This window comes from Aythya ferina (genome assembly GCF_964211825.1).
Source record: "Aythya ferina genome assembly, chromosome: 1".
Lineage (NCBI taxonomy): Eukaryota > Metazoa > Chordata > Aves > Anseriformes > Anatidae > Aythya > Aythya ferina.
This window is the reverse complement of record NC_140296.1, coordinates 86,282,906-86,297,211: the sequence shown is the minus strand read 5'-3', so window position 1 is coordinate 86,297,211 and position 14,306 is coordinate 86,282,906. Positions and strand designations below refer to the sequence as shown.

General features: G+C 36.5%; 1 protein-coding gene across 6 annotated transcripts in view; it reads left to right on the top strand.

Moving 5' to 3' along the window:
* Positions 1-12,195, top strand: part of TAB3 (TGF-beta activated kinase 1 (MAP3K7) binding protein 3) — a 44,301-nt gene extending 32,106 nt beyond the window's left edge. For 5 of the 6 annotated variants that reach the window (XM_084518026.1, XM_084518025.1, XM_084518023.1 and 2 more), the window contains 4 exons: positions 382-542; positions 2,962-3,055; positions 3,790-3,873; positions 7,638-12,195. In XM_084518026.1, coding sequence (XP_084374152.1) covers positions 382-542; positions 2,962-3,055; positions 3,790-3,873; positions 7,638-7,786 — 488 coding nt within the window. In that variant the 3' untranslated portion in view covers positions 7,787-12,195. Of the gene's footprint in view, positions 1-381; positions 554-2,961; positions 3,056-3,789; positions 3,874-7,637 lie in introns of those variants that run through there. The other variant, XR_014692628.1, reaches the window with a different exon arrangement.
* The last annotated feature ends 2,111 nt before the right edge of the window (positions 12,196-14,306 follow it).

Here is a 14,306-nt window from a genome sequence, read left to right as displayed (position 1 = left end):
CTTCTGATCTTACCTCTGGTATTTACTTTTTTTGTCAGTACAGTATTAACATAATCAGGTTGCTGTTCTATCCTGAGAAGCTGTATGCTTGTACAGGTGCCTTTTGTATTTTTGAGACGAGAAAGACCAAATGCAAAAAAAAAAAAAAAAAAAAAAAAAAAAGACCAAAATGGTAATATCAACTTCAAGTTACTATTTTTTTTATTTATTCTGGAAGAACTTTGTCCTAAATAGCATCTTCACGCTGGTATTTGGCTGCATGTTTATGATCACGTTCTTTTCCAGAAAGGTCACTCATGAATCTTACATATAAGCTAAGAATTCAGTTTTCCAGCTTTTTTTTTTTATGTTAGTAACTATTTCTTCCATGTGAAATATTAGCCTTGCTTTTACATCAACGAGCAAGGATGGAGAGATTAGCAAAGGAACTGAAGCTTGAGAAAGAAGAACTTGAACGCCTGAAAGCTGAAGTCAATGGCATGGAGCACGATCTAATGCAGAGGCGGCTTCGAAGAGTTAGCTGTACAACTGCAATTCCAACAGTAAGCAATTTGTTAGTATTTTAATTCAAGATACAAATTTATTTCTTACACTTTCATGAAATAAAGTATAATATACCCCCAAATATTTTGCCTTACAAAATCTTCAGTATTTGGAAATGATTTTTCTCTAAGTTCTTGGCTTGTAGTAAGCCAGTTCTTAACATTTAAGAAGTGTGTATGTCTGGTGTTCTTAGGATTCACAACAGACCTAGTGAGACTTATATATGTGTGTTTCTCTGGGCCACAGAACTGAATAGACAATTACTTTCGTAACAACCGGTAGAAGCATGTGTCCAAGTCTGTCTGTAGTGTCTGATCCATATCCAGCACAGTTGTTGATACAGCTGAGCTTCAAGTTTTTTGAAAAGGTATTTTAAACACCAAAATACCTTGATACAATGAGTAGTTGCATCTCTTAGACATTCCACTTCCCATTTGGTATGTGCACAATGTGCCAAGTTACTTTTCACTGGCAGTGTTGGCTCAAATAGCTGGCACCTCTCTCTCCTCGTGTCCCTGTTACTTCTTCCTATCTCTGACTTCTAACCACTAGTGACTCTAGCTCAGACATCTGTATGGCTCTGATAAGACAACTCGTCTGACTGAAAAATAGCTTTCAGTTTGTGCAGTTGTTAGCCAAATCAGTTCAGTCTTGTTCACTATGCTTACATAAACAATACAGTCAGATGTAGGCAGGAAAGCATACTGTGCTTTAGTAACAGCATACATGTATATGCTGTTATCTGCTGAAGTAGTAAGTACATCTGCTGTATGTCTTATCTGTCTGAGGTATTTGGCATGTATGAGCATCCAGGGATGAGGTTACGAAAGCCAAAACCCAACTGGATTTGAATCTGGCCAGAGATATCAAACACAACAAGGTCTTTTGTAAGCACATTGATGACAGAAGGAAAAGTATGGAAAACGTGGGCCCATTGCTGAACCATGTGAGGGACCTGGCTCTACAGGGAAGGGACAAGGCTGAGGTACTGAATGCCTTCTTTGCATCAGTCTTTACCAGCAAGAGCAGCCTTCTAGGATCCCAGGCCCTAGAGACCAGGGGGAAGGGCTAGAACAAGGAATACCTACCCTTGGAGGAAGAGGACCAGGTCAGGGATTACTTAAGCAAACTGGACATTGGTAAGTCTGCGGACCCTGACAGGAGGTACCCATGAGTGCTGAGGGAGCTGGCAGATGTGATTGGGAGGCCACACTATAATCTTTGGTCAGTCATGGCAACTGGAAGAAGTGCCTAAAGACTGGAGGAAAGCAAATGTCACTGCTGTCTTCAGGGAGGGCAAGAAGGAGGACCCAGGGAACCACAAGCTGTCCAGCCTTACCTCATTCCCTGGGAAGGTGGTGGAACAGCTAATGTCAGAGACCATTTTCAGGCCTGTGAAAGACAAGTCAGCATGGCTTCGCTGAGAGGAAGTCATGCCTGTCCAACCTGATATGCTTCTACAATGAAGTGACCAGCCTGGTGGACAAGGGGACAGCCATGGATGTTGTCTCCCTAGACTTCAGTATGGCCTTTGATGCTGTTGCCCATAAGTTCTATCTGAACATCAGGAAACACATTGTTACTCTGCAGGTGGTGAGAACAAGATGCCCAGAGAGGTGGAGATTCTCTCCGTGGGAGATCTCTGTAAGCTGCCTGGGCATGGTCCTGGGCAACCTGCTCTGGGTGTCCCTGCTTGAGCAGGGGTTGGAGCAGGTGACCTCCAGAGGTTCCATCCAACCTCAACAATTTTGTAATGCTGAAGTGTACCGTAAGATAGGATGCCTAGGGTTACTTCTGCATCTGTGTTGTTAATCGTTGCTGCTAACATTAGGAGCACTTTGCATTTCAGTAACTTAAGTGGGGTTTCTTTATTGTATGCATATAGACTTGACTCTATTCATTCTTCTATTATGAATAATTATTGTTATGCAGTACTGAATTACTTAAATATACTGGGTTAGAAGGTTTGGCATGTTGGAGCTCTTTTGGGTGATGTAAATCGACTATTCTTTGATTATAATCAAGTAATATCAGAATCTTATATGAACTGCAGCTCCTATTTTCTTTTCTGATCATCGTGATGTAAACTAATGTATCGAGTTGTCAGTTCATACAGATTTTTATAAGGTGTGTGATTTTATAAGGTTGTGAAGAACTATGCCTTTTTACGAATGAATTCTAATATTGTATTTTTCTTTTTTTTTCCTTAAGCCTCTTCAAATGACAATAGAAAAATGTTTTTTGAGGAAAAATTGGGTGGCAGGGAGGGTGAGGCAGTGAAATCTTGGATGCTCTATTCAGTGCCTTGGCTATACTTAATTTCTAATAAAGCTGTTAACATAGATAAACAATGTTATTTATATGTCGGATAAGATGCTGACTCTCCTACAATTGCTATCTTGGGTTGTTTCTCCCTAGCCTGAGGAAATGACCAAATTAAGAAGCCTCAACAGACAGCTCCAGATAAATGTTGACTGTACACTGAAAGAAGTTGACCTCCTTCAGTCTAGAGGTATAGAACTGCTTTATGGTTTTGAAAAAAAAAAAAAAACAACAACACACCATAATTTAAATATAGAGTATGCTTAAGCGTGCATATTCTTTTTGGACTCTTTAATTAAAATTGAACTTTATCAATCTCTTTTTTTTTTTAACTAAAAAGATGTATTTTTCAATAGCAACTTGTTAAATTTGACTTGGCCAAGTTAAATTACAATACTGACTAAATAGTTACTTAAAACTAACTTTAAGTAAATCTAAAAATAGTACTTCCTAGTGAAGGTTCTTACATTTTTAATTTACCTCTGATAAAGTGATACAAACCAGAAAGACTGATTGCAGCCAAGAAGTTGGCAAATATAAATTTGTCTAGGTATTTAAAATCCTTTCTGTGACAGAAACCTGATATAAATACAGTCAAATAGGTGTAAAAATTCATAGTCTCCCTTTTTTCATTCTTTTTAACCAAGACCATGTCCTACAGAATGATTTGAATTTTCCTATATTTTTAAAGCAATACAGAACATTGAACTGGAGTTGATTGTTCAGTATGAGAGTAGACTGCTAAAAATTACTAGAATCAATGTAAAACTGAAAATACTTGAAAAAAGACTGTCAGGAAAAAGCTATACATGTTATTACTATTACACTCTATTTTAAAATCTGAAGTTTCTAGATGTTCATGTCACTGTTATAGGCTTGTAAATAACATTTGAATTATGCTTTCTTATTTCTCTCTTCTGACAGGGAACTTTGATCCGAAAGCCACATGTAACTTCTACGATAACATAGAGCCTGGTCCTGTTGTGCCACCAAAGCCATATAAAAAAGGTAAGTTAAAAAGCAAGCCTCAACTTGCTTTAACTGTACTGAGAATGTTTTTTCTTTCTTTTTCTTTGTATAAGCCAAACCATAACATGCTTATGTAACTGCAGTAATCCTGGTTGCAGCTTGTTTTCCTCAGACAGGTTGTTTCCAACAAGTGTTCTGTTAGTGTCTTGTTTGCAAATACTGTTACCCACTATTAGAAGACGAGTTTAAAGTATACAAGCTCTTAACACTTTAAAGCTTCCTAATTACGTCTTTTTTTTTTTTTTTTTGAAATGCTTTTAACCTAAGAGTTAAAAGGATTTTTAACTCTTACCAGGATTTTTTTTAGCTGTGTTCTAATACGTTGTTGGGATTTTATAGTTTGAGATCTTTTATGTAAATTTAATTGTCAAGATCAGCTTTTTAAAATTTGCATTTATATTTTTAATTTAACTTGCCTGGTCAGGCTTTTATTTTGTGTGCAGAGTAGGAGTTTCACAGTAGCAACCCTGAAGTTTGTTCTAGTGTAGCAAGAGCCTCAGATATCTGAAGGACTTTGATGGAGTATGTTTTCTCACATGGAACTGCAGTTTTTCCAGGGTCCCACCTGTTAGAAGTTCATTACTGATTTCTGAAATTTTCTGTGCTAATTGTATAGTATCTAGCATTCCTATCCAGCTTAGGACTTAAGATACATGCACACAGGAGCTATGTATTTAGTCTTTTTGTTCAGTGGAGATTCAATCACTGCATTCCAGAGTGAATCCCTGCTCACCCTAAGTAGACACCTAGTGGCTGCATAGCTCAGTAGCACTCTAGACTTCAGTACACACAGGGGTCGTTTTGGAGTAGAACCCTGCCTCTTGTCTCAGGTATTTTTTGCCCAAGTTTTTTTTTTTTTTTTTTCCAATCAGCTCTTGAAATCTGTTGGAAGAATCACTTTCAAATGCCAGTGAATGTTCTTAAATGCTTAATACCTTTCCTCTAAAATAGTCAGTCCAGGATCCTGTGCTCCGATATAGAGAAAACAGTGGTCTTTTCTCTGAAAATCTTATGTGATAAGATGTATAATACTGTCTCCTCTCACCGTAAATAGTATGTACTGAAATTGCTACTGTATCAGAAAATTAACTATATAGTTTGCTTGAAAATCCAAATTTTATTTAAAATAAAAATAAAATCTATTTGTTATTAAGCACTTCTCAAAGGCTTTTGCGGTTTAATTTTGAATTTATATAAGGAAATCTTTTCCCACCTTCTTCTGAACCAAATTTTTTCCCTTCAGTGTTCTAAAATGCCTAGCATGTGGAAATTTAAAAAGTAAAGGTCCAGAACTACTGCTCATCCATATACCAGTTTAAAAAAAAAAAGTGATCCCTGCACAAGTGCTACTGCGTGGTAAAGATAGTATCATCAGGTGGGCAGTGGCACAAAAGCACCTACCTGGATTCATGTTAAATTGCAGTGGTCATTTGGTTGATTCAAGGTACTTAGTGATGCTTTAAGACACTCTTTTGATTATACAAGTCCATTTATTATTTCAAAGCAAAATAGTGTGCAAGGTGTATGAAATAAGTGATTTTACTGGTAATAGGAAAGTGTCTTATGAGGACTTGGATGACTTAAGACTAGCTTCTGGGTTTTGTTTGACAACTTAATAGCAACCTGTGTTAGGGTTGGTATATTGTATGTTGAGCTTGGCTTTTAACATGGATCCATTTAGTTCATTTTTTCCTGGAAAATTAAATTAATATTCAATTTTATTCATTAATATTCAAGATCCTTAATATTCAGTTTTTGAAGATGTGGGCAGAAAGGCAGGTATGGGCAGACATACCTGGTCTTTGCTTCAGTCTGGCTAGTGAACATGAATGAGGTCTTTGTGCTCACATGGCTTGCTTGCTTAGCAAAAATCTGTTCAGGCCACACACTGCTAATGTGATTATGCAGCATCTTCATTGGAGAGGGTTTATATCTAAGCAAGGAGGCCATTTTTTTCAGTCTTTACATATGTCTTTGAAGACAAATGTAGGTACTATTTGTATTAACTTTGTCATCAGCCTCCTGTTAGATTTCTGAGTAGATGATACTCAGCAAAGTAATAAGTGAACTTTTGAATTGCAAATTGCAGTCCTTTTTTACAACATAAGTTTTATGTTAAGCTGTTTTAAAGATGTCTGTTTTTTTTCACTTTTAATAGATAGTCTGAGGTCTTGAAGTGTTGAAGACATCAGGAAAACCGTTTTTGATTCTTTATGTGGGTTAATACCTAATGTATATTCATACATACATACTGATTTTATGAATTAAAACTTAAGTACTACTTAACACATCCCTGCTGCAAAGCCATGAGAAAATCATTTGGCCTTTTCCAAAGATCTACATGGTAGAATCCAGTGGGATAAGACCCTGGAAGAGCAGCCCAAAAATGCTGATTTGTATTCAAGGACAACCTTTCCATGCTCAAGAGCAACGCCTCCCAACAAAGTCATGTAAAATTGCAAGGAGGCCTGCATGGACATGGACATGAAACAAGGAACTCATGGCCATGCTCAAAAACAAAAAGGAAGTCTACAGAGGGTGGAAGCAAAGACGGGTAGGAAGCAATCCCATGCAGGTGTACATGCTAGGGGCCATCCAGCAGGAAAGCAGCTTTGCATAAGAGGACCTAGGAGTCCTGGTAGGGACACAAAGATGAACACGAGTCAGCAATGTGCCTGTGCCTATAAGGCAGCTAACAGTACTTCTGATTGTGTTAGGTGAAGTATCACCAGCAGGTCAGGAAAAGTGATTCTTCTCTACTCAGCATTGGAGCGGCTGCATCTAGAGTGCTGTGTCCAGTTCTGGGCTCTCCAGTACAAGGAAGATCTAGACATGCTAGAAGGAGTCTGGCATAGGGTCACCAAGATGATCAAGGGATTGAAGCATCTCCCCTTATGAGGAAAGGTTGAGAGAGCTCAGACTGGTTGGTCTGGAAAACAAGGCTCAGAGGGATATCTTATAGATGTTGATAAATACCTGAAGGGAGGATGCAAAGAAGATGGAGCCAGGTTCGGTGGTGCCCAGTACCAGGACAAGAGGCAGTGTTTTGTCTCAACATTAGGAAACACTGTGAGGGTGACCAGGAACTGGCATAGATTGCACAGGGGTTGCGGAGTTTCCCCCTTCAGAGATTTTCAAGAGCTACCAGGACATGATCCTGGGCAACCCACTTTAGGTAGCCCTACTTGAGCAGGGGGGTTGGACCAGATGATCTCTAGAGGTCCCTTCCAGTTCCAACCGTGTTGTGACTGTGGAGAAAAACAACCATCCTGTTTTTGAAGCAGGCTTATCATTTGATTTGATATTTGATATTTTCTTCTGCCTGGATGCCTAGCAAAGATATAGAAAATATTGAAGGAACTGATTTAGAAGTTGTCTTTCACTTCAGATGAAAGTAGGGTTATTGGAATTTAAAATAGGGTAAGAGACTGCTGTATATAAATTTATCAGGTCATTCTTAACAGCAGTGTTTCTTAACAAACTTTGTTTCAAGATATTTAAACCTTTAGCAATATCAGTGGCCTAACAGTGGTGACTCCTTGTTTTGAAAGCAGTATGGTTAAGTGACTCTTTACAGAAATGAAACCCTTTAAATCCTTTAAATAATTACATTTCACAAACTGAATTAGAAGTGATGTAGGGAAAAAAAAAAAAAACAACTTGTGTTATCTATGTAGAAATGTTTCTACCTTTTATATATAAGAAACTTTTTTTTTCTTTTTTTTTTTTCTTTTTTTTTTTAGAGCATCCAAACAATTCCAAGCAGGCTTCACGGACTCAGCCAAGAGATGAAGACTTTGAAGGGGCTCCATGGAATTGTGATAGCTGCACCTTTCTAAATCACCCAGCACTAAATCGCTGTGAGCAGTGTGAAATGCCACGATACACCTGAAAATCAGGAAGGGGCTGCATTGGGTTGAAAACAGGCTCTCAAGCCGACAGCTGTAGGAGAAGGAAACATGGGGAACCTTTCAGTCCATCTGCCCGGCCTTTGCCAGTCTACAACCTTCATAACGCAAGGGGTGGGAGAAATGTGTTAAGATGTTTCTGCTTGTACCACAGTAAAAAGAAATAAGGGTGAAATTCTTTTTTATCCTATTACAGTGAACAAAGCAGAAAACAAAAGCTGAAAATGTAAAAGGATTAATTTCAGGAAGAATGTATGCAGGAAAGCAAATAACTACTGGTGTTTAGTCCTGTGGTTATAGTTACTGCTTAGTGGCTCTTTAAAAAAAAAAAAAAAATTTTTTTTTTGAAGTTATAGGACTTTTAGTAATGGTGTGAAATGTTACACTTATCCCGAAAACTGAAGAGCCAGAGCTGATTTAACCTGGCCACAGCTAGCTGGAAAACAAAGGCTCCCTGTGCTTCTAGATTGTAAGCTACTGAAAAGGAAGACAGGTAAATGCAACCATAAATTTGCAAAGTGTACAAAACAAAAAAAAAGGTATTTGTAATTGCTGCTTTTTTCAGGGTAATTTATGTCTACAAAAAATTGCTGTTTGAAATAGTGACCTAAGGTGACTAAACGAGATACTGTATGAGTGTTACAGAGAGTTTAATCAGAGGTAATTTTTTACAATCCCTTTTGCTTGTACAGTGCTCACCTGGCTGTGTCAACACTGGTAATAAACTAAGAATGAATTCTACCATATTATGGATGAAAATACTACTGCATGCTTTCATTAGGCCATTGTGTTTTAAAGCTAAAAGTATGCTTTTATATGCAACAATTTTCTAAGACTGTGCTGTAGCAGCACAGTGACATGCCAAATGCAGACTACTACAAATTCAGTTTGGAAGACTTGAGTTCAGCCATGATTATGTATGAGAAGTGTTTGTACCCAGTTCCTTAGGCCTTTTCAGCTTCCGATTTGTGGAGAATTCATCATGTTTACAGCACAGAAGGTACTTTGTGCCCCAGTTCAAAGTTAGCTGAAAAATAATTAATCAGTTAGCTCTTCAGTAAAGGTTTATTTGCACATTGTTAATAAACCAGCCTGTATAAAATAGCAGATGGCAGATCTTGAAAAAATATACACTGCATTCTTTTTATTTTGGTCAGGAAATATTTGCCGTAGGTTGAAGAACACAAGACTTGCAACTGAAATTATACTGGTACTTTTATGCATATGATATACTGTATTATAAAGGTGATGTTCAATTTGAATGCTTCAGGTTGCTGTAATAAAGCACTCATTATTTGTGAAATTGAACTTGGGTTTGGGCAGCTGAATGATTGTGTTACTGAACTGCAACTGAATAGGATATTTTGTGTACTGGTCAGAAACTGATACAGTGCATTTGAGTTTTTATGGTGCAACTTTGTCAGGAGTCAGATGCAACCAAGCACGTCAGCTGAGTTGTGGTAATTGACTTTACAACTGTGAGGCAAAACGTGCTACCTAAACCTTAGCAGGAGAGATTCAAACTATTTCATTGTAAGTTGTTCTTAGCTCATGGCAACCCCTTCCATATGGTCAATTACCACAATTCACTTGATGTGTGATAACTTGTTGAGCTGTGGTAGAACAATCATGTGTCTGAATCCTTGTTTAAAATCAAACAGCGTTTTTAAGGTTTGGGTGGAGGAAAAACTTATCTTGACTACATTGCTGAATCTGGTGTCTTCTCTCCCTGCAGTTTATAAAGATAAAAGTAAAAAAATAAACTGTGATCTTAGATGAGGAACCAGTATTTGATCTGGCATTTTTCAATATGTTCTTGCACTAATTAAATCTTCAGCATAATTTTAAATAAGCTAAGAGATCTCCAGCAATCAGTGTATACCACAAATGAGCAAAACAAAGTCAAAGGCATCAGAGGTAGTTTTTCTCGCTTCCATACTATGTGAAGAGCTCATCACATATGGAGAGGGGGGAAAAATCACTGTCTGAATAAGATAAAATAATAATTTTGCTTAAGTGGACACATCAAAACTGATAACTAGAGAACAGTTAAGCAGAAGCATTCTACCTAGGATAAGGAGTACCATGGCTTTTACTGGCACTAAAATGAATTACTCAAAACAAAACAAGTAACTTCATGACTTCTCTATCATGATGCCTTTGCCTTTGTAGTATTTCAGTTTTCTATTCAGTTGTACTTCCATAGACTTTCTAGAAAGAAGCATTTGTTTTTGCTGGGATTCCAAAAAGATAGAAACGATCATGGCGCTCAGCAAATGAGAGTAGGTGTGTTGTGTGTCATTACTGTTGTGTCACTTTCTGACAGAATAGATGCTCCTTTTGAATAAAATAAAAATGCATGCAGTCCAATCATTCCCTGAACTGTAATAACCACAAGTGTATGGTTTCTGGGGTTATGGAGACCTGCTAGTCTTAGTTATAGCTTCACCAGAGGAAGAAAAAGAAGGCTGCCTTGACACCAAGATACTTTTTGAAAGACCAAGTGAGTGCCATTAAATTGCAAATGAATTCATTTGTACCAATAATTTTAGTCCAGTTTCTCACTTACTCTCATTTGTTGTTTGTACAAAAAACAAAGCAACAACAATGCCACAGAAAAACCTTCAATTTTTTTCCTTTATTTGTAAATGCTCATGCACAGACATTAATAGTAAAAACTTTACATGGTGCTTGAATATTTTTAGTTTCTTAGAATGTAAATTGTATTTTGAATGATGATTCATTTTCCTTCTGAAAGCAGGTGACGCTGTTCACACCCCAACTGAATTGTAGATTATGCCAAAAAAAGATTGGTTTCTGTAATATTTATTGAATGCACATAAAACCCTAATGTCAGCTGGCATATAAAAATGCACTGTATTGTATAAAACTTTTGTGTGTGTATGTGTGAATGGTGGGATGCTGATGCCATTGTGTTGAGTCAATGCACTACTTGTGTTTTCTTTTTTCCTTAATGATTGAGCTCTCCCTCAACCATGCTACTAGATTGGTAGAATTTGTAACTGACTTGGACATTCAAATACTCAAAATTATTTCACTGTTCATTGAAATTTTATAAAGCTTATTTTATATCTGCTGTGCTATTAAGATAAATTCCCTTTAATTATAGAATACTTCTGTAGTTCTTCAAAGGTTTATTTAGAGTGGGGCTTGCGGAAGATGATTCAGAGTACAGTAAACCAAAAGAAATCCTGAACTTTGGATCTCCTTTTAATTTGATGTAATTATTAGTCTTGTTTGGGTGAAGAGGAAAGGGATGGGAAGTCAAGCAAAAGGAATTACTTTGTAAAATGTAGTCTTAGATCAGATTGAATTGTGTATCTGTATGTCTGTGGTATGTGTGTTTCCCTTGAAAATTGGGAGGTGTGGTGAAAAGGTGTTATAATTCTTAAAAGAGCTGGTCTCAGTACTTTCTGATTATGATATGCTTCTAAATCACATTTTTAAAAATACCCTCTCTTTCAGTTACTTTCTCTCTCCCAGTTATACATCTCATTTCAATTTTTAAATACTTTCACATTTGATATTGATTGTAAACCCCCTTGAAACTGAAATAAAAATACTTGAGTTGAAATGGGGACAAGTCAAAATGAAAACAAAAGAATGTTTTAAACAGAATGTGAGAAGATTAAATATGCTAAAAACCAACGTGTCATCAGGATTATATTTTAAAATTCAGTGATATACCCTAGAATGTGAAAATGACTATCCTGGCAAGAAGTGGACAGTTGGACATAAACAATTCATCAGCTTCTTTGGCACAACAGAACTTGTGTGCTCTATACTACAGTGACTCTCCATCCCGTAAAGAAAGAAGACATGCACAATAACACATCCCATAGTCAGTACTGTCTCTATGTGCTGCTACGTTTGTTTCATTTTGAAATGTCAGCATTATTTTGAAGCTGGCCATGACTGAGTTTTGCCAGATTTCTTCAGTTTGGGGCTTTCATTGTTGTTTATGTCCATAAATATTAATGCGACTATTTTTCTTGGTTTTGAATAATCAGAAGTCAATGGAGTTAATGCAATACTATAATCCTGGATTTTCAGTACCTTTGAAAAAGATTTTAAAAAACTGTGTTCTTGAAATTTATTTATTTATGGTGGCACCAATGTATCTAATCTGTATTTCCTGCTGTGTGAAACCCTGTTAAATTTTTTTCATTAAAACAAGAAGACACGATCTTGTTTAATCCTGTATATATGGTGTCTACATTCTAGATTTGTGTATGCTGTGAATGAACTTACTACTAAGAGATGAAATTGTATAAAGGCATTCAGAGGCTATGCATGCATGGTACCTCCAGACAGTGCATACTCCGAGTTGCAGATTCCTGCAAAATAAATTAATAAAACTAAGCAAACATCACATTCTGCATTTGTTCTTGTATGTAGTAGGAAACGTTTAAAAATACAACCTTTTTGCTTTCATAATCGGATTTCTTCTAGTCTACTTGAGCCTACTGCTATAGCAAACTTATTTCAGTGACTTTGGGGATTTTTTTTTTTTTTTTAGTGGTCAGCATAAGTCTCATTAGGCAATTTCTGGGTATTCAAACGGGGTCCAAATCCTGTTCCTGTGAAGGTGCTCAGGGTGTGAGTCCCACTGTGATAATGGGTAGGTATTCTGTGCATCTTCTAGTGTAGAAACAGGACATAGGATGTTCAGTGTGTGAAGAAGCAGAGTTCATCACAATTTCTTATTTTTGAATGGAAAATTTGTTATTAAAGGAATAGCTTTATGCTATAGCAGATGATCACCTTTTTGTATTTTTGATTGCAGTCATTCCTGCTTATCCTAGACAATATTGAGTATCTGATTACAAAAGTCTGTCTTCTGTTATAACCTCTATAGAAAGTCACTACTTTGGGCCAGGGTGGAGAACTTGAAAAGCATAAATCATTATGCAGACAATTTCTCTTTATGGATATGTTTTCTTAATTGTCTTAATTTTATCAGTTCATTGTAATAAAAAACTTGAAAGCTCTGTAGCTGTATTACAGCTGTATTTTTTGTTAATATACAATTGCAGTCATTAAACATTCTGGTCTAACAAACCTACTGCAATTTTGGTTTTGACTTTTCATAAGCAAACATAAGAATTTAGTTCTGCATTCCTTTTGCAAAATTTGAATTATTTTCTATAAAAAAACAGGTTTATATTTTAATCAAGCATTTTTTACTTTTACTTCAGAAATCACTGAAATTGAAAGATTTGTTTATTATTTTTAGGGGGAAAAAAAAGTTTTTTACATGTTAAGATAGCTTTAAAACATGCTATACTAATGGAGAACATGCAAAACCAAAATACAAAAATCTAGCAACTTGAAAGTGGCCACTATTCCCCTGTGAATTCCAAAGAGGATCTGCCTGACATAATTATATTACACAATTTGTTTTACTCATACAAATCGCTTGGTTAATTGCATTGTGTCTTAAACCTGTGGTCTTTACAAAGATTTCTGTTGTGATCTGGTAAGTATTCCAGGAATGAAATGCTGCTAATTGTTCAAGGGGCTCCATGGTGCTGGGTAAGTACTGTATTTTCTTAATTGTGTGCTGTCTGATTGCAAATACACTTTTTGGAAGGAGGAAACGTAGATAACCAATTTCATCTAATAGCTGGACTCAAATTATTATATATTAAATAGGTTACCTGAAGTTTTGTAGAAACCCTGTAAAGTTGTTAGAGAAGGGCCTATGTTGATTTTTAGGTTGAGGATTTTACGATTGTTTTAGTTTGACAGTAAACACTGGGTCAGACCAGTAAAAGCCTCTTCTGGCAGAAGTGACACTTATTTTACAAAACATTATTTCTTGGAAACTGTAGTGTTTTTGATTAAAAAAATGAAGAGAAAAGAGATGCACCAGAACTCCACTCTGCAGATAATTTATTTTCAGTTAGTGAGGACTTAAAACATACCAGGTAATTGATAATTTCACAGGTTCAGCTCAGAAGATTTTGACAGAGTAGTTATCCATTGTTTCCACAACATAAAGACCTTGTCAAAGTTAGAGGTTCTGTTGAAAGGTTTGTTTAAAAACAAAATAAACAAACAAACAACAACAAAAAAAGTATATTACTGCTCTTAGAAACAAAGATGAAAGCCCTTTGAATGAAACACACACACTACAGATTTTTGAAAGCTTCATGTTTTTTTGAAAAAGTTTTGGGAAAAGTGTGGGGATGTGCACCTTCATGGTGGGCACCAGGCTGGCATGTACTACTGTGCCAGGAAAGATCATTGGCCTTTGAGGAAAGACTGAAAAACACCAGGAACAAATACTTCCTTCCACCTCCCCACCCTAGAGGAAGGGAGAGTTCAGTTTAAATACACATGATGGCTTTACGCATTGTGATTAAATGGAATGCTATGTAATTGGCCTGCAAAATATTCTCATCTAGTAGTGCATGTGTTAATTACAGTATTAAAACAGATAAACATCAATCAGATTTTTCAAGAGAGTAATAACAAAAT